A 19,812-nucleotide genomic window follows, 5' to 3' on the forward strand; every position below is an offset into this window, starting at 1 on the left:
TACTAGTTATTATTCTAACTGATTATAATTTCTTATATTATTCTAATTTAAAAGAGATTTGAAGTTTAACATAGAGATATGTTATATATAACAGAGAAAATTTTTTTTGTATAATTGGTCTTTTTGACTTACGAGATATAGCCCTTGTGATAGGACTACAAACCCCATATAAAAACAGCCTAAAGACAAGAACAAAATAGAGATTGAAACCATATTTATTTCAGTTTACAACATTACCGGTTTAAAACTTTATCTGTAATTAATAATAATCATGTACAAATACTTATTTTGAGCTTTAGGTCAGAAACATTCAGACACAGCTTAAAAAAAATACAGTTAATGAACTAGACTGTAGTGTTTCTGATTCAGATGCTGTAGTCTTTATATCACTCCAGTTCTGCGGTCTCAATGGATGCTAGAGAACAGCCTAGTAATGTCCTTTTGTCATTTGGATCTTCTTTGACAAAAAGCATGGCATCCAGCAGGTTGTCTGTGTGTTTGATGTGTTTGAGAGTGAAGCCATGCTTCTCTAGTAAGTCACTGTATTCTGTGGTGCTCCTCTGCTTTCCTTCGGTCATACTCAGGGCCTGCAGAAGGGCTCGACTTGGCCTTTTCCGCTCATCGTCCAGGAAGATCTCAGACACCAGAAGTCCACAACCTGTTTGTTATCAATACATTCATAAAGTAAACACTTCAAACAACAAATTGCTTACTTGCAGTGGTCTCTGCATTTTAAAGAGCCCATATTATGTAATGAAGTCTTGATTTTGTTTTTGGGGTCTACTAGAATGGGTTTTCATGCTTTAATGTTCCCATCAGTCAACATTAGTCAACTGCTTCAAGCTGTTTTGTCAATGTCACACCCTTTAATCACGAGTTTCAATAAGGCAACTCAGCCTTGCCCATTTTTTTTGTGTATGCTTTGGGAGTGAATTATTTAAATCCAGTGGTAGACAGTAACAAATTATTTCACCTTGTTACTGTACTTAAGCAAGTTTTTCAAGTATATGTACTTTATAAGAGTATTTTAATTTTGGGAAACTTTTACTCCTCTGATCCTCTGAGCTTGAGGGCGTGTGACTGATATCTCTAAAAAAGTTAGCTACTAATGCCAAATTTTATGATTCACTACACTGTAAACAGAAATCATATTTACGTCATGTCAGTTGTTTGTGAACTAAATCTGCTGTAAAAGGGCAAGCTGTTTAAGCCCATTGTATGTGGACATGTCCATATTTGTGTATTACCATCTGAACAGGGTAAGTTTTAGGTAAAAACTAAACATAATGTTAAAATAACGCAAATTAATGCCCATGCATCTTCCCTGCTGCTGTAAAAATGTATGTAATAGTTTCAAATCATGTAAAACTAGCATGTTTGCATAGTGTTCTTCTTAAAATGTTAAAGGTGCCATTGATCTTTTTTTACAAGATGTAATATAAGTCTAAGGTGTCCCTTGAATGTGTCTGTGAAGTTTCAGCTCAAAATACCCCATAGATTTTTTTAAATTAATTTTTTTAACTGCCTATTATGGGGCATCATTAACTATGCACCGATTCAGGAGCTGCTGGCTCTTTAAATCTTGTGCTCCCTGCCCATCGAGCTCACGACTCTATAATACAGCGCATTTACAAAGTTCACACAGCTAATATAACCCTCAAATGGATCTTTACAAGATGTTCGTCATGTGTGCTGCATGCCAGGTCATGTGAGTATAGTATTTATTTTGGTGTTTATATTTGATTCTGAACGAGTTTGAGGCTGTGCTCCATGGCTAAAGCTAACATTTCACACTGTTGGAGAGATTTATAAAGAATGAAGTTGTGTTTATGAATTATACAGACTGCAAGTGTTTAAAAATGAAAATAGCGACGGCTCTTGTCTCTGTGAATACAGTAAGAAACGATGGTAACTTTAACCACATTTAACAGTACATTAGCAACATGCTAACGAAACATTTAGAAAGACAATTCCCAAATATCACTAAAAATATCATTTTATCATGGATCATGTCAGTTTTTATCGCTCCATCTGCCATTTTTCGCTGTTGTCCTTGCTTGCTTACCTAGTCTGTTGATTCACCTGTGCAGCTCCAGACGTTACTGGCTGCCCTTGTCTAATGCCTTTCATAATGTTGGGAACATTGGTTGGCATATGCAAATATTGGGGACGTACACCCCGACTGTTACGTAACAGTCGCTATTATGTTGAGATTCGCCTGTTCTTCTGAGGTCTTTTAAACAAATAAGATTTATATAATAAGGAGGAAACAATGGAGTTTGAGACTCACTGTATGTCATTTCCATGTACTGAACTCCTGTTATTCAAGTATGCCGAGGTAAATTCAATTTTTAATTCTAGGGCACCTTAAACATACTGTATTTTTCCCTATGTGGTGCCTCATTTTGTTTTTCCTCTTTATTTTCACTTGTTTGCACACTTGAATTATCAGTAATTGTCAGTAGTAGTTATCAGTGTATGACAAGTTTTGGTAATAAAATAAAACTTTTTCTTACTTGCAGATCAATTAAGTATCTGCATAATCTTCCTTATTGACTAGTGCTACTTAAGGTGCTACTTAGGCCTACTTAAATTCATAATTCAAAATGATGTCAGACTGGGCTGTAACCTATTTAAGTTTTATCTGTGTGTCTAATACATTATACCCCTCACACATTTTGACCAGTATGATGGAGTATATAAAATTGCAAAATAAATAAGCAATTATCAATCAATACTTTTTACTTATAATACTTAAGTACTTTTTAAAAAAAATCAAGTACTTTTGCACTTTTACTCAATTAAAATTAAGAAGGAGTACTTAATACTTTTACTGAAGTAGTATTTTTTAGGGTACTTTTACGCAAGAACTTGATTTGCGTACTTCATCCGCCATTGTTTAAATGAGGAATACTGTGATATGAGAAAACTCAACAAACTTTGCAGATCTTTTTCATGCTCAATAAGCAACATTTCAAGTTAAAAATGTAAGAAAGCATAATAGATTCACTTTAATTTAAGATATTGAGAAGACTGGCTGCTGTGACATAAAAAGTCATGAATTAAGACAGACTAACTTTTATTTCATGTTAGCAAATAGATCTAAATGAAACCTAAAACACTTGATGTTGAATAAAAAATGTTTTCACCTTGGGATCTTCACAATTCAAAATACATTCAAGGTAATGTGAAGTTTATTCCAATAGAATTCATGCTGTAGGAATCAATTCGGCCAAGGGTTTACAAACTGGGGGCCGCAAGGGGGTGCTAGAGGGCGATTTGCAAAAGGATCATTATTTTAGAGCTGGGATGGGAAACTCTGGCCCTCAAGATCCGCTCACCAGCCTGTATCTTTCTAGTAATCCTGATGTCTTTGATTAGCTAGTTCAGGTGTGTTTTATTAGGGTTGGAGCTAAGCTGTGCAGATAAACAGTGGAAGCCAGAGTTTCTCACCCCATATTAGAAGATCTTTGGCATCAAAAAGTTTGATACTTCAGAATCAGGCATTCACATTGTCACATTTTAAAGCACTTACCTGGTGTGCACATTTTGGACAGTTTACTCAACAATACGTGCAGTTTCTTATCCGACCAGTCATGGAGGATTCGCGCAAGAATATACAGGTCTGCTTTAGGCAGGTCATCTTTAAAGAAATCTCCTATTTTGGAGAAGAAAAAAAAAAGAGAGAGAGAGAAAAAGTGCAAGTGCGAATTTAATAAGGTCTTTTGCACATTGCACAGTATTTCTTACATATTAAATGACTACATTTTAAAATTTTTCATTATGAAAAGAATTCACTGACCCGCAACAAATGACACTCTGTCATCATCTTCTTTAGGTTTAAAGTGACGTCTCATCTCAATGACTTGTGGCAAGTCAAATACAATAACTGACAATCCGGGGTGGGCTTTTGTAAACTCGTATGCCATGGCACCAGTGCAACCTGTGCAAGAACGCTTTTCTTAACATGCATCATACCATGATAAAATATATATACATTTCATAAATCTGTAAAAATCTGTAAGATTTTCTAAATTGTTTTAGAAAGAAGTATCTTATGTTCATCAAGGTTGTAGATTTGATCAAAAATACAGTAAAAACAGTAATATGAAATATTATTACAATTTAAAATAACTTTTCTATTTTAATATATTTTAAAATGTAATTTTTAGCAGCCATAGACCTTATTCACATCAGCGCCATCTTTTTTACGTTTTAATGTTGTACTATTATTTAATGTGTTTTTGGATTGTTCTGCTGACGAAACACATTAGCTGTGAAAAATTATAAGTGATCTAGGAGATTGTACAGTTTTTTCATGCCACTGAAAACACGGGAAGTCTATCCCTCGTTTTCATACCTGTCATAGTGCTGCTCTGAATAAGGTCTATTACTCCAGTCTTCAGTGTCACATGATCCTTCAGAAATCATTTTAATATGCTGATCTGGTGAGGCTGATTTAGGTCAACGCGGGTAAAGAAAATAAACAGAATACAATAAATACAGATGTCCTTGGCATAAAAAGCCCTTAAGAAAACTGGAAATCAGAAGCACATTTAATTTGCATAACAAACATGCATCTCCTTTTCGGATAAGCAGCTTTTGAGAACATGCTCTTTTAGAATAAAATATGCAGGCTCTTCTGCTTTTGTGAAATCTCAAATTATGCAAGACAGCAGGGGGACGGTGGTTTCTGCACATCTTATCTTTGCGCTCTCGTGGTCATTCGCTCACGTCTCAATGGGAAGTGTGCAGCGCAATGTTTTATCCGTTTTTGTAATCATCACTGTTTTTTATGTGTGGAGAATACTGAATATTTTATTATTTTATTATGTTATTTTCTTAAAACATTTTGAAATTTACTTCACTTTGAATTGACGTCATATTAGGGATGTATTCGATTAATCAGTATATCATTTATTTAAAAATTAACCAATTAATAGTTTCTAATTTTTGAGAGAAGATCATATACCTCCAATGTCACAGGCTGTTTTATAGGGAGAAAGATCAAACGCTGTTGCAACGTCGTTTCCAGTCACTCTTGCGATACTGTGCATTGCATCCATGAATCGTATCTTAACTTCATCTTTACTGTAGTAGGCGTCCTAGAAAACAACAAAACAGTTCTACTTAGTACTAGAATGCCAATGGCTTTTAAAAGTGCATGTAAGCAGAAAGCATGTGTCTACCTGAAACACATCCTCATTCTTCTTCCCAAAAGCGCGCTCGTGCTGGCTGGTGCCCTCCAAGACAGCGTTCTCTAGATGACTGAAGAGAGGCCACACCATATCATTGCAGTGGAGAATGTAGCCATGCAGAGACACCGGGCTGTCCGATACCAGGAAGCGATTGGCCTGTTCTGTATTTCTGTACACTGCAACACAATAAACAAAGTTACATTCACAGTCCACCTCCGGACATAACAATGAAGAGAACATGCATCATACAGTAGGAGGAAATGCATCCATGCATGCAAGTGCCTTGATTCAATGAACAGAGAAAGTACTTGTAGGTTATAAATGGACAATGATTTTTGATGGGTTTCAAAACTCACATGTGATTTCTACGACAGCAACATCATCTGTAAGAGTAAATGTCAGTATGTAAATCTTACCACTTGTATCTCGCTGTTTGACCCTTTCTAGGAGCCCTAAAGAGACAGCAGCTTCCAGAAGCCTCTCGGTGCCTAAAACAGAGGCGTTGATTTGGCCAGCTACTTCTTCTAATGTCAGATTTTCAGAGCTGTTCAATACATCAAACACCTTCAGTTTGGATGCTGTGAATAGAGTCTGATAAACAAAATGTATTGTAGAACAATTACTAAACATTGATAAATCATGCAAACTATATGACAATACTTTCATTTGTATTTTTAATGCTACATGTATTAATGAATGGACTATTAATAAATATAACATCTCAAAGGGATACTTCACCCAAAAATGAAAATTGTGTCATTATTTACTGATTCTCGTGATTTTAAAAACATTTTATGCCATTGAATAATATAATCACTGAATAATACCAATAAAAAAAAACTTGAATAAATGGTGAATATTTAAAAAAAAAAGTGTAAAGTAACAAGTAAAAAAACAACAAAACAAAATAAACTGCAAATGTACAAAAGGCACTATGGAAATTTTCCATTTACAGATTTTTCCCTGACCTTTTCTCTGAAAACTCAAACCCTACTTAGCAGTCAGATGTCCATATGAACAAAGGCTCAGATGCTTCAACAGGCCATATCTGCTGCTAAAACTATTTTTCTAGAGACGTGTTTTTTAAAAGTTAGAAAACTTATTTTAACTTAAGCGCCACATGATTATGACGCAGCATTGCTGCAAAAGATGCGAGCACAACGGTCAAACATTTCTGTTTACATAGAAAATACAATTGAAAAACTGTGCAGTGGAATGCAAAAAACGCATTGTGAACTCTAGACTCTAGACTCTCAACTGCTGTGTCCCTTGTGAAACGGCCTTAACACTAGCTGTTAGTGTGCAGTGTGCACCCTTTTGCACTGTGACATTTATATTTGCACCGGAACAGTGGATAGTGGCTTTGAAATTGAGAGCATTTGGACTTGCTCTTCTAAACTGTCTGTAGTTGTCACGAAAATGCTAATGCCTTTTTTCACTTGTCGATGACTGCTCTGTGTAGGAACTGCAGATGACAGCATAGTCGCCAAAATGTTGGTGACATTCATTATCATGTAACCATAATATATATTGCGTCACCAAAAATTTGAGGTCAATCTAACACTTCTAATACATCTATACACCGCGTTCCAAATTATTATTCAAGTGACATATCAGTAAGATTTCTGTACAATAAACATTCAGATTTTAGTTGTTCTAAGAAAATGTTTGTTTGTTTATTTATCCATGTCTTTTTAGATAACTGGTATCAATCTCAGACAAAATAATTTGCCAGGTCTATGGAAACTATACTTAGAGGTTGTTCCACATTATTAAGCAAGTCACAGTTCTCATGCAATATGAGGAGGAAGAAAGATCTTTCTGAAGATGAAAAGCATGAAATGGTCCAATGTTGTGCAAAAGGCATGAAAACAATTAATATTGTGTGAAACTGAATGGAGATTATCGAATTATCATAAGATTTGTGAGTGATTTAGAGCACAGCAGAACTCGGTCAGATAAAGGCTTATTAATGAAAGTTTAGTGAAACATCACTGAAACACTGCGCACTGATGACCACTAGAGAATGCGGTGTTTAGCATCAGCAGCGTCAGGCTGGGGTTCGAGACCGACTCAGAGCACAGCGGTTAGGATTGGAGGGTGAGTTTTGGAGGTTTTGGGTTGATTTCAAATATCAACAGTGTCAAACAGCGTTTTTCAAAATCTACTTATCCCACCTTTAAGTGATATAAAGTCACAATTCTTACTTTTTCTCAATTCCTAGTTATCAGGCAATTCTGACTTTATAACTTATAATTAACTGACTTTTTTTTTTTTTTCGGAGAATTCTGACTTTACATCTCGCAATTCTGATTTTATAACATGCATTTGAAAGTTATAAAGTTAAAGAATGTCAGTCTTTTTAGACATTATAAGATGCAATTGTGAGTTTATATCTCGCAATTCTGAGAAAAAAGTCTGAATTGTGAGATATTTTTTATTTATAAAAAATATTACTTATTTTTTATTTGATGATGGAAACAAGCTTCCATACACTATTGTTGCATTGAAAAAAAAAAATCTGTGAACAATTTTTCAAAAATTCTCCTTTTGTTTTCAACAGAAAAATAACAATTTTAAGCATGACATGAGTGTGTGTAAATAATGCCAGAATTCTTTTGTTTTTTTGAAAACCATTACTTTAAATTGAAATAACCTAATCACTATTACCTTTGAAGCTTTGAACCCATCCAGTAAGCTGATAATACTGTGGGGGACGTCCTGTCTGCTGCACGTGGCAGACTCCGGCACCATCACATTCTGTTCTTGCATAGCACATTTACTGTTTTCCAATAGCTTAACCTCCACATTTGTGCCGCCTTCAGACAGGCTGTTAACCAGAGTCCAAGCCTCATCCGAATCCCGTTTGATTTTGAGTGCAGGACTTTCAGGTGGGCTGTTGAAAATCAACCCCAGCTGCTTGCAGAAATGGTTAAGAGGGAAGCCTACAACGTTAAGGAAATCTCCTCGCACATACTCCACTAACATGCCACCCAATGCCTGGATCCCGTAACCACCAGCCTTGTCCCTGTCAAGCACAGATAAATCCATCACTCTCATCATTCACCAAATTCTGCATGGCAGGTGAAATGCAAATAAACTTGTTTACTCAAAATTGACAAAAATGGACTAATGTACTTAAAAATACGCATTTTTAGCACGTCAAAGCAAACACAAAAATGACTCCACCAAGGTCCAAATTCCACAGGTTCAACAAGTTAAAATTCACTGAACATGCTCAGAAAATGTGATCACCAAGCTTCAATGCATTAAGCATGTCAAAATCTATAAACTCACATGGGCTCTCCACTATTGATGTATTCCCAGAGCATCTCCTCGGATAACTCTGCAAACTTAACTTTTGTCTCTTCATAAAAATCAACCACTTTGTAGTCTGCATCTGTACCGGCAAAGATGAACAAACCCCTCTTTAAAATGATCTCGCCATCTCACAAATACAAGACTTTAATTCTAAAACTAAAACATTAAACATTCACATACCACTCGTGTCATGGCAGATCACAATAGCGACACCTGTGAAGACGCTATGTTCCTTACCACTCAACCTGAAATACATTCATTTCAATATATTTTAGCTCCTGAAATAAAATGTGCAAGAAATGCCACAAATTCTCACCCGTGACAAAAAAAGAAAAGAATATGCACCTGGAAAGCATACGGTAAGCATCTTGTTTATCTGTAGGTTTCTCCAAGATCAAGCCATCAACTGTCTGAGAATGAAAAGAGACCAATTTAGGAAGGCACTTTTTATCACAGAATATCCCATGTAGAATTTATCACAGCATACAGCTACTTACCACAACAGTGTCTGCTCCGATTACAATATCTGGAGTTTTCAAGTGTTTCTGAACCCAGCACGTATGAAGCCATACAGAATAAAGGGGACATTGTAAATTGACAGTAACAAAGTTAGAGAGCACAGCACATATAAAACCATACAGAATAAAGGGGACATTGTAAATTGACAGAAACAAAGTAAGAGAGAACAGCTGCTTTTTCTTATACAACTTACAAATGGCATTCGTTGAGCCACTTCCAAAGCCTTCTGTTTAGCGGTCTCCACTGCATATTCATGTGGGCTTTTAAACAAGGATTTGTCCAATGTTTCTTTAAACCAGGAGGGAACAACCTCGAATCGTAAACCCTGCCTCATCGATGCAGAAGAAAAGATAAAGGACTGATCATTTTAAGTTCATTGCCTCTGAAAAAGACCTAAAAGATTAGGTCCCCCTCACCCCCCCATATACATATACACACACACAAAAAAAAAAAAAAACTTACAGCATTTGATAAAATCTCCAGCCGTCGTGGAGATGCACTTGCCAAGACAACAAGCTTTCCACTCAGCTTGGATATTACTGGATTTAACAGCATGTTATCCCACTTCGTTCTGTCACTTCCAGAGGTCTATCCTGGTAATAAAGAGAAACACTAGAAGCATGTCAAAATCATCAAACTTCCAGCAAGTGCAGTAACTGGACATGGAGTTGACCAACAAGGCTTATAAAGCAACTTCACAATTGCATGTGCTGCTGAACCAGCTAAAGTCTATGTTCTATGGGACAGCAACCTTAATATTGGTTAAAGGTGAGCTTGACCACAGTTTAGCCAGATCATCATTTCCTTATCATTGTTGTTTTTCTGAAATTCAACAGAAAAGGACGCATGCATAGTTGTGGCTGCATTAAAAGAGGATTTAGTTAGTCTAAACTCTAGAAGAAGATATACAGCAGTGAATTCATGCAAGACTAATGAGCGCTATTCATTTGTTTCACTTCTGACAGTAATACGGTCAGGACTAGACATTTACACATAACATTACATAAAAAAAGAAGCAAATATTAATTTATCTGTATTATTTTTTTAAGGCTTTTACCTGGAAAGGACTGTTGCACTCAACGCTTTGCGCTTCCCGAAACAGCAGCACACTCACTGACCAAGATCCTGAAGAGGCGGAGTCTACCACGCACATGCGCAGTAAGCCGACGTAAGAACGTAACTCTGGACTCGACTCGGGTTACCATCTAAAGAGAGTTTAGAACATATTGCTTTCAAACCAGTTGCAGCATTATCATGCCAAAATATGCCACTGTTATATAAAATGTTATACCAAAAGTTACATACATTAGTAATAATTATTATTATTATGAAAAGTGATCAAGTTCTTCAAACGAAGCAACTTGGCTCGTTCTGACGCGCAGTCACAGGTGTGCGTAAGTACGCGTCTCATTCGATTCGAATTTACACTAGTTTCATGAAGCTTTTTAGCATGGTAAGAGGAGGCTTTATATTGTAGAGATGTGGAGGGAGAGTGGAGTACAGTGGGTGTTGCCGTTTAATCTAAAAAACTAAAATAGTGGGCTAAATAATGTACATGGTATGTAAAATAAATTATTTCAAAGTCACATTTGCATACACATTTGTCCAGATCTAAAAGTTTAAGTATGTTGATAAATGTATGAAACCATGTAAATTAGGCTACTTGTCTTAAGATTACTCCGCTAGATAAGCCTCCAAACGCAATTTATAAGAATTGACAAATTATAAGAATTGAATGCATTAATCTAAGAAAATGGTTTCAACTGCATTGAAATACTGAATAATAAACCTTCTCATTGCTGCTTTATGGAAATCTTTAAAAGAAAATCTTAATCATGTGCAACAGATTAAGAGATATTTAGATGGGACAATGCATTATTGTAAAAATAACACATTTATGTATTTTATTTAGAATTCAAATTACACAAAAATATTCCCCAATGACTTCTCCTGACATAATCGTTGATATGACAGCTTACCCCTATCATTGTACCAATCTTTTTCATATTTCTAAGTCATATATCTATGGCTCTATGATATAGATGCATACACACACACACACACATATATACATACAGCGCACAGCATAAATGAGTACACTCCCTCTGAACAAATACAAAAGATGTATTTTCTTTATGATCACTAATGCAATTCATGGAAAGATGGTAAAACTAAAATCTATTAAACATATACATAATAAAAACTGAGGAATATATATGTCATTAATAGCCATAAAATAAGTAAATTAGCCAATTTTGTTTAAATTAAGGATTGCAGAAATGAGTACACCCTAGATTTAATTCAACAAATGTATAATATTCTAGTACCTATTATGCCCTCCATAATTTTGAATATACTGCTCTGGTACGGAGTGTACAAGTTCATGACAAACTGTCACATCTATCCTGTTTAACTCCTGGATGATGAGCTCCTTAAATGCCCCGATCTTTAATGGGGAGTGTCACTCAACTCGTCTCTACAGAATCCCCCACAGGTGCTCAAGAGTGTCCACAGAAGGTTTTTCACCTTGGGAGATACATATCCTCATTGTCATGTTGTAAAAATGCCCAACAATGCAGGGAATGAGGAAAGAGTAACATCTTCTGTTTCAAGTTTGTGTATTAAATTACACAGTGGTGTGGGAATTCATGACAGCATTGATAAAGCACATCTCCCTCACACCTTCAGCACTCATACATCCCTATATAAGAGCTTTACTACCACTGAACTTTACTGTGGGAACCAGGCACTTCTCACTGTACTCCTCCTCTAACAACACCGTAACATTTTGGATGCTGTTTGATCCAAAATGATTGATTTGGTCACATGAGACCACAGTATTGATTCCCAGAATCTATATTTTGTAAATATGGGCTTTGGAAATGGTTAATGACTTTATTGTGCTTTGACAGTAGGTAGTTCCAGTGAGAACAACAACCGTGCATGTCATTTCTGCAGGCTGCATCTTATTCTGTGAGATCATAGCTTTTGCTGGCTCTGAGACACTCGCTTGGTATTTCTCCTGCTCTTTGTCTAGCAAAAAAAAAAAAAAAAAATCCCTCATCACTAAATGAAAGCTTAAAATGAAGGCCTCTTTCAGGGGCCTTGTCACAAGTCCATTGTGTTTGAATTTCTGTGTTACTTTTGCTATATTTTCACACTTAAAACAATGATTTGGCAATCCTCTTGTAGCACTGTCCTCTTTTGTGCTAAGAAATAAGTCTCCTGACAGTTCTCTCCCAAGTGCTTCCACTGTTGTCAGCATTAAGTCTGAGAATGATTCAGTGGGCTGTATAACACTTTTAATTGTCAAGAAATTACTTCTCTTAAAATGTTTTGGTTCAACATTCTTACCTGTTGATCAAACATTGCCTTAAATTTACACCAGTTTATTTCATTTTTTGTAGTAACTTGTAGGAGGGTCTACTCATTTTTGCTACACAACATTTTATCACCTTGATAAGAAAGTCTTATTTTCCTGAATAATCTTGACATGCTTTTTTTGATAAATTGATTAAGTAGACTTGCTGGAACATTATATCTCTAAAGAACCCTAACATGTCTTCTAAGTAATTGAGTAATTGTTGACTTTCAGAAGTTTCAGAGGGGGTGTACTCATTTATGCTGTGCACTGTATTATTTTTATCTTGTATCTCATTGTTTAAAAGACAACCTAAGCAAAAACTTACTCCACTCTGCCCTATACTTCTCCATGTGTAACTTTAGTTTGATTTATGCCTACTATAAATTGATAAATGCATCTCCTGTAGACTATGCTCTCTCTTTCTCTCTTGAACCATAATACCTGTCATAGCACACTTTGAAGTGGTATTTGCAACTTGCTTTATTTCCTTTTTTGTGCATTGCCTTGGGCAGTTGCCGTAGCATTCAGTTGCTGTATAAATCACATCGAATGAGGCTACTATATCAATGACATTTCAGTACTGATTTCCCAGAGGCTGTTTTTTTTCCACCAAAGTCTTGCACTAATTAGTTTTACATTTTAAAAGTTACATTTGTTCCATACATGTATGTACATCGCTCGACATGCAATAGTTCTCAGTTTCGAAGGAACTGAAAAAAAATCTTGACCTTGCTGTGACATGTTTGTGGCTCTGAACTTGTTGCCTTGCTGTGAAATGCCTATTGTCAGCAAGTAGCTGAATATAGATATTAGGTGATTGTACTGACCTTACTGAATAGCCCGTATGTCTTTAATCTAAATGCAAAATTATTTGCTCAAGGGTATTTATTAAATTTAACTTGACATAATAAATGCCCTCATATGACATTGTATTCTTTGATACAATAGAAAAAAAACAGTTTAATTATGTTAGCAATACAAATAAGAAACGGGTAACTAAGCAACTGAATGTAAAAATGCATGCACATTATAAACAGCGTAAGTGAAATAAATATTGAACCACCTTGGCTCAATCATGAAAAAGAAACAACAAAAAACAACCACATTTTCAGTCAAAAAAATACTCATAGATCAAAAATAGCTGCCACAATAAGTATTTGAAAGTACTAAAGTTGATACAGAAGTCTAATCACACAGCAATGTATGAAGAATATGTGAACTTTTCAGTAAGAGGATCTTGGATGTCTGATACCAAATAAAAAACACAATATCACGCGACCTGAAACCAATGTGAGCAGCATGCTTTTTCTCAGCTGCTCAGTCAGGAAATTAACACAGAACAAAATAGAAACTCTCAAAAAAAGAAAAAAAGAAAAGAAAAGAAACAAGAAAACTAAATATGGGAAGTGGTCCTTTTTGAATCCATTTGAATTAAATAGATTCTTCTAAAACCTAAATGTTTTGACAGAGCCGTGGCCTAGCGGTTAGCCCTTGTGCTCTGACACATAAAGCAACAGTGCGAGTTTGAATCATGACATTTTCTGATTCGTATGACATTTTCCACATATTCTTCTCTCCTCCAACACAAGCAGAGACCAAAAGTAATGCTACAAAAAAAAAGTTAAAAATTCTCACAGTCTTCATTTGGATTGTACGTTGAACGTCCAGAGAAAAAGCTTTCTCTGTGACCCTCAATCATTTGAGTCTCACCAGTGCTGAGCGTCTGCAACCGCAGAATTTGCCTTAGCTTCCGACGAAACTCTTTAGATGCAAAATAATAAATGAATGGATCTATGCAACTGTTAATGCAGCTAAGAGACAGTGAGAGTTTGTAGTAGATATAGAGAGATTTGTCAAAGTACAGCCTTGTGATTGTGTGGGCCAATAGTAATATGTTATTGGGAGCAAAACAAAAGATGAACACAAATAGGACAATGCACGCCAGGCGCACAGCACGGCCTTTCTGATGACTGTTGGACTTTCTGACCAGGACACGGATGATGTTAATGTAGCAGTACACCGTTACGATGAACGGACAGAGGAAGAGGATGATGAACATGCCGAACAGGAATCCCGCCCAGTGAGCAACACCAGGGAGCATGTCCTTCTTCAATACATCAAAACATGTGGTAATATTGCGCTCTCTTACATAATATGTCAGGTTGGTTTTTTCCAGCGGACTCAGAATGGCAAGGACCAGCAGCCACATGAATATACAGGCAAGAATTGCAAATCTTTTCCTCTCCCTCATCTCTCTGAAGCGCATCGGTTTCACAATCCCCAGGTAGCGGTCGGCACTAATAGCAGTCATGGATAAAATGGAGCAGTACATGTTGGCGAAGAATACCACAGTCAGGACATTGCACATGCCCGTACCCATAGTCCAGTTGTGGCCTTGCATTTGGTACACAATCTGAAAGGGGAGCACAGTGCCCAGCATCAGGTCAGTGAGGGTGAGGTTGATCATGAAGATGATGGAGGGGGTTTTCGGAGAGGTGCGAAACAGCAGCAGAAACAGAGAGACGCTGTTACCGCTAAGGTTGGCTAGAGTCACAATGACATAGATGGCTGACACAATATGACTGGTCGATCTGTTGTCAAACATGGCCAAGGTGGCATTGTCCATTTTGATGGCGTCCTTTAGTGAGTCATTCATGATTGTTTTCTTGACCTGTTGGAAAAGGTTGAAGAGACAAAGAGATTACACTTAGCAAAAACTTTATCGCTTTAACCACAAATAGCGTGATAAACAACTGCAGTGTTGGTAGGTTTTATTTTTTGTAGTTGTACTATGAGTGCTTGATTTCAGATTTTATACATTATAATGCATAATGTACACACAGTTTTTACTATAATTTATATGTAAATTATATTTTAATGTATGCATTATAATAAATATAATTAAATATATAAAATATATTGCCTGTAAGACATTGTAATGTGTTGCTAAAACACTTCTCAGTTGTCATACCTGCAGTCACACACACAGAAAAAGTGATGCTTCAAAACACCCTTGCATATGTTTGAGTGCAGTTCTGTGAACAGGAAGTCTGAGGCCATGTTATAGACGTTCCAGACATGCTGCTTCAGCAGGTAGGCTGAAGCAGCCAATGCAGTTGGCATGTATAACCAAAAAATCACTGCCTATTGTAAGTCTCAGAACTGTTTCACAAATGTCACAAACTGAAATGATTCACACGGACAGTCTCGAGCAAGGGACTTTTTTCGTGATCTTTCAAAGGAAGTGAAAATTTATTTTAACGCCGCAGCATGCGCCAGCATCAGATTTGGTGTAGTCATTACTGATTTAGTGTGGCTGTCTTGCACAGATTGAAATTGTAGAGGTGGGCTGTAGTTTCAAATGCCTGACGTAAAATAAATGTTTCTGGAACGGTGTCCTTGTTTCTTGAAAAGATACAGATTTAATAACCCTTTTTTGAGGTCATGATGCCAACTAATGGGTACACCACCTTTCTGCATACTTAAAGTTTATACCTAAAGTTAGTGGCTAAAATGTGTCCCCAGGTTCGTTTAGAAAATCAACCCTATGCTCTGAGTCATTTATTTTCTGCTTTATATTTTTTATTTTGTGCGACCTAAATAAGCAGACTTAAAGGGATGAATACAAATACGGTCATCATTTATTCACTCTTGTGTGGTTTAAAACATGCATGTCTTTCTTTCTTCTGCATAACACAAAGATTATAAAGACTGTGGGGTCCAAACAACATTGGACCCTATTAACATTCAATTTATGGACAAATAAAGCACTGAGACAATTTTTAAAACATCATCTTTTGTGTCATACAGGTTTGGAACAACATGATGCTGAGCAAATGATGACAGAATTTTATTCATTTATGTATAGAATTTTATGTTTATTACATACACTCTTTACACATAATAACAGTTTCTATTTAGAACAGTGTTGTCTTGAAGAACCGTTTATATGCTGAAATAGTTCTTTGTGTTAGAGTTTAGGGTTCTTTTTTCCCATCTTTTTGTTTTTCAAATCTGTAACTGTCAAAGCCGCCTCATTACTGATTTTCTAAAGCTCAGGAGCCATCCAAATCCAATTACACAGACTGTAAACACACTCTCATCAGGTAGGCCTTTATTATTTCTTTCTTAAAATGTCTTTAAGTTTTAACTTTCAATTTGTCTTTTTCTGTATTTTTCTGTTTTTAGTTTAACAGAACATGTAAGGGTGAGCAGCTCAGTTCAGTTAAGGATACGCATCTTCTCTTCTCCACAAAGTAAGTAATGGAGATATTAAATTTATGATCCATATATTTTTTAATTATTATTACTTTATACATAAACATACCCAGTTACAAAAGACATTGGGCTCACATCCTGTCCGTTTTGCTAATTTTAGCCTTCATAAACATAATTGTTTTTTCATAAACAAATAAAAAAGACACACTGTAACTGTAATATACTAATATTAATAAAAAAAAAAAGGTTATTTATAACACCATTGAGGTCTTATATAGCACAGCATGGTTCTTTATGAAACCTTATAAAAAGGGTTCTGCTGTTGTTACAAGCCAAAGAACCCTAATTTTAGAACTGTTTTTCTTAAGAGTTAGAGACGTTTTTGCCATTTGTTTAGAATTTTTTTCAGTGGCTTTTTACGTTTCCTGCTAAATATCAGCTACACTATACTATGATGCCATCATTCACAAAGTATTGTATGGGTGTTTCTGTCATTAAGCAGTAAGCAAGTTTTAAGAAATAAGTTTGCGCAAGGGAGAATGCATGAACTGCTAAAATTTGATTCACATGGAATAAGTAAACTGATGTATACTATACCTGAATGTACTGCATGTCATTTTGGATTTGGCATCTGCCTAATTAATGCAATTACAAAAACGCAGTAACATTTATTGGTAATATGGCAAAATATATAATAATAACCTGACACTAATAACCTATTATCACACTTAGCATGACATGTTTTTGGGTTTTTTTTGCAGCGAAACCATGGAAAATAACAACCTACATGAAGTGCCTTCACAGTTGGTGAGACCGGCTAGTTGTCAGGCGGTTTTCCCTCCAGTTAACAGAAGTTCTCATGGAAGGTTTAGTTTTGAAAGCAAATTTCTGTATAGCCACAAACATCGTGGCTATAAAAAAATCATTAACATTTCCACAGTTAGTGCCCAGATAAAATGTTATTGCCAAAGTTCATTAAACACATATTGCCCCAATTATGGGGCCTGTTATCATATTTAATGGGGTACGTTGTCTCAATGGAACCTGCCATTATAAGCTTGTCAGTGAAACTTAAACAGTAAAACAGGTTTCAAACACAAAGTCATAAAACAGCAAAAATATAAAAAGTGACATACAAAATGTTTTAATGTGGAGAACAAAACTACCAAATTATTATAATTCCATATTTTACACTGTTAAATCCACATTACTGGCTCAGAGTAAAATGTGTTTGTGTTTTCATAATACTTTCTCATCACCCATGCAGTCTTACACAATCATGACTCATCTGCTAGTAGTCAGACTAAAAGGTTCACTGTGTGAAATGACGTTGATAGTATGTGATCAGTGAATTTATACATGGATAAATGCTGTCAGTGTTACTATATTTATATGTAAATTTTACATTTGTTGTTATTTGTATCAATAGATTCATTTGCAGCTCAAAATTCAAAATAGATCCATTCAGCTTTCAAAATACATGTCAAATCTGGAGGAATTGCGAACTGAGATTGTATGAGATCATCCGTCTAGCGAAAGAACCCACAGTTCTACCTCAACAAGAGCAGCAAAACGTGCAGGTAACAATTCATCTGTTCTAACAGCAGTAAGATTTTGCTCAAATCAAAGTAGGCAATGATCTTTTAAGGAAAGCCATGAAAAGTCCCTGGGATTATCAAATCAACTCAAAGTGTGAAGTATAATGGCACATATTTAGGAAATGCATATTTAAAAAAAAAAAATAGTATAAGGCTTGTGTACATACCTCAAGAAGCATGTGCGACTTGCCTCGTGTGTTGATGGCAGTTAATCTCCGGGCATGACTGTTAGACTCAGGAAACTTCTTGATGAGAGGAAGTACGCCGCCTGACTACTCATTTCGATCGAAATATAGTAAGCTTAGAGTTACACAATGTGAAATTTAACAACATATTATGTTTCCAAATATCATAAATTGATCATTTGTAACATTTATAAGAATATTACATACAGTTTCATTATTAAAGTTATAACATCTATTAATTTACCAGTTCAGTGACATTTTGTTTTGCAAACAAAACTAAATTCACAGTATCCACAGAGGAAGTTCCTCTAATGTCATGCTGGTTTTACAGTTTCTCTTTCTCATTAATTATGTGTGTGTTTGAATGTTTTTTATTGGATTTTTAAATGACTCTGAAGCTGAAATTGATGTGGGAGGATGTGGTGAAAGGCAATAGGCCACATAAACCAGTAAAATAAAGGCACACACCTTTCCTCACGCCAAGCTAGTAGAAGTCTGAGGGTTCCCACCCTAAACAAACAGTGAAATGAACATGAACACATGTCAAATTTTTATTAGTGAGATGCATTACAGATGCATTAATAGAAACCTCACACTGTAAAAAATCGTGATTTTAACAGTAAAAGATGGTGAAAAACAGTTAATTGGTTTACACAAAGTTTCCATACTATATACGGTGAATAACTGTAAGAGATCTAACCATACATTTAATGTAATTTTACAGTAAAATACTAAATACTTAAATTTACAGTTTTTGGAAGTGAAAAATAATTGTATAATTGTGCAGTGATTCTCTGCGTGACACTTCACATTTGATGTATTTTCAGTGAAATTTCTTCTTAGTTTTCCAGTTATGTACATTAGGGTTTTATGTTACATCTAACGATGTTAAATTAATGTTTATTGCATTTTTTAAATTTCATGTGTGTTACCATGATGGTGTTTAGTGTTTGTGTGAATGACACTGTGTGCTCCTTCTATATATTAGTGTTGTCCTTCTCAGCTTTGATTCATCACCACTGTGTTTGGTGGTTGTCAGTGTATTACAAAGATATTAGTACTTCAACAGGTTGGTAAATTAACATATCAGTTAATGAAATATGTTTTTTTACTGTAAATTTAAGTTAAATCTGTAAAACCTAAAATGTTGCTACTGGTTTTTTTTACGGTAAATTTCTGGCAACCACAGGGTTTTTTACATTACATTTATTGGATTTTTTTTGTACAGTGTGTAAAATAAACAGTTATGAACCGAAATTATTAAAATAAAAACCTTTACATTTTGAACTGTAAAATAGGCAGTAAACTAAGTGCTGTCCCGTAAAACCTAAAACGTTGCTACCGTTTTTTACGGTAAATTTTACGGGGAATTCTTTTTTTTTTTTTTTTACAGTGTAGTGTTTCATTGG

The 19,812-nt window shown here is 35.5% G+C and overlaps 2 protein-coding genes across 6 annotated transcripts; both read right to left on the reverse strand.

Annotated features, from left to right (window-relative positions):
* Positions 1-139: 139 nt before the first annotated feature.
* asmtl (acetylserotonin O-methyltransferase-like) lies at positions 140-10,211 on the reverse strand. 4 transcript variants are annotated; one of them, XM_067409186.1, is made up of 14 exons: positions 10,096-10,152; positions 9,501-9,650; positions 9,232-9,363; positions 9,017-9,064; positions 8,865-8,929; positions 8,700-8,764; positions 8,496-8,598; positions 7,869-8,226; positions 5,615-5,789; positions 5,190-5,374; positions 4,973-5,105; positions 3,803-3,943; positions 3,536-3,658; positions 140-658 (listed from the first exon to the last, which is right to left on the reverse strand). In XM_067409186.1, exons 2-14 carry the CDS (start codon positions 9,591-9,593, stop codon positions 387-389), a joined length of 1,893 nt encoding a protein of 630 aa, XP_067265287.1. In that variant the 5' UTR covers positions 9,594-9,650; positions 10,096-10,152; the 3' UTR covers positions 140-386. The 4 variants fall into 4 exon arrangements, with proteins under 4 accessions (XP_067265287.1, XP_067265289.1, XP_067265290.1 ...); XM_067409188.1 differs by having other exon boundaries at positions 9,501-9,626; positions 10,096-10,145; XM_067409185.1 differs by having other exon boundaries at positions 141-658; positions 9,501-9,631; positions 10,096-10,211.
* A 908-nt stretch (positions 10,212-11,119) lies between these two features.
* p2ry8 (P2Y receptor family member 8) lies at positions 11,120-18,448 on the reverse strand. Of its 2 annotated transcripts, XM_067409740.1 has the most exons (3): positions 18,386-18,448; positions 17,218-17,255; positions 11,120-15,073 (listed from the first exon to the last, which is right to left on the reverse strand). In XM_067409740.1, exons 2-3 carry the CDS (start codon positions 17,230-17,232, stop codon positions 14,024-14,026), a joined length of 1,065 nt encoding a protein of 354 aa, XP_067265841.1. In that variant the 5' UTR covers positions 17,233-17,255; positions 18,386-18,448; the 3' UTR covers positions 11,120-14,023. The 2 variants fall into 2 exon arrangements, with proteins under 2 accessions (XP_067265841.1, XP_067265842.1); XM_067409741.1 differs by lacking the exon at positions 17,218-17,255 and having other exon boundaries at positions 18,386-18,438.
* Between the last annotated feature and the right edge of the window lie 1,364 nt (positions 18,449-19,812).

The sequence above is a fragment of the Chanodichthys erythropterus genome, chromosome 14 (genome assembly GCF_024489055.1).
Source record: "Chanodichthys erythropterus isolate Z2021 chromosome 14, ASM2448905v1, whole genome shotgun sequence".
Lineage (NCBI taxonomy): Eukaryota > Metazoa > Chordata > Actinopteri > Cypriniformes > Xenocyprididae > Chanodichthys > Chanodichthys erythropterus.

Excerpts from the sequence above, each read along its gene's own strand:
- asmtl (XM_067409186.1), bottom strand. The coding sequence starts at position 9,593 with ATGCTGTTAAATCCAGTAATATCCAAGCTGAGTGGAAAGCTTGTTGTC. Across the intron at positions 5,106-5,189 it reads AGAATGAGGATGTGTTTCAG|GACGCCTACTACAGTAAAGA; the intron begins GTAGACACATGC and ends GTTGTTTTCTAG. Across the intron at positions 3,944-4,972 it reads AACAGCCTGTGACATTGGAG|GTTGCACTGGTGCCATGGCA; the intron begins GTATATGATCTT and ends GTTCTTGCACAG.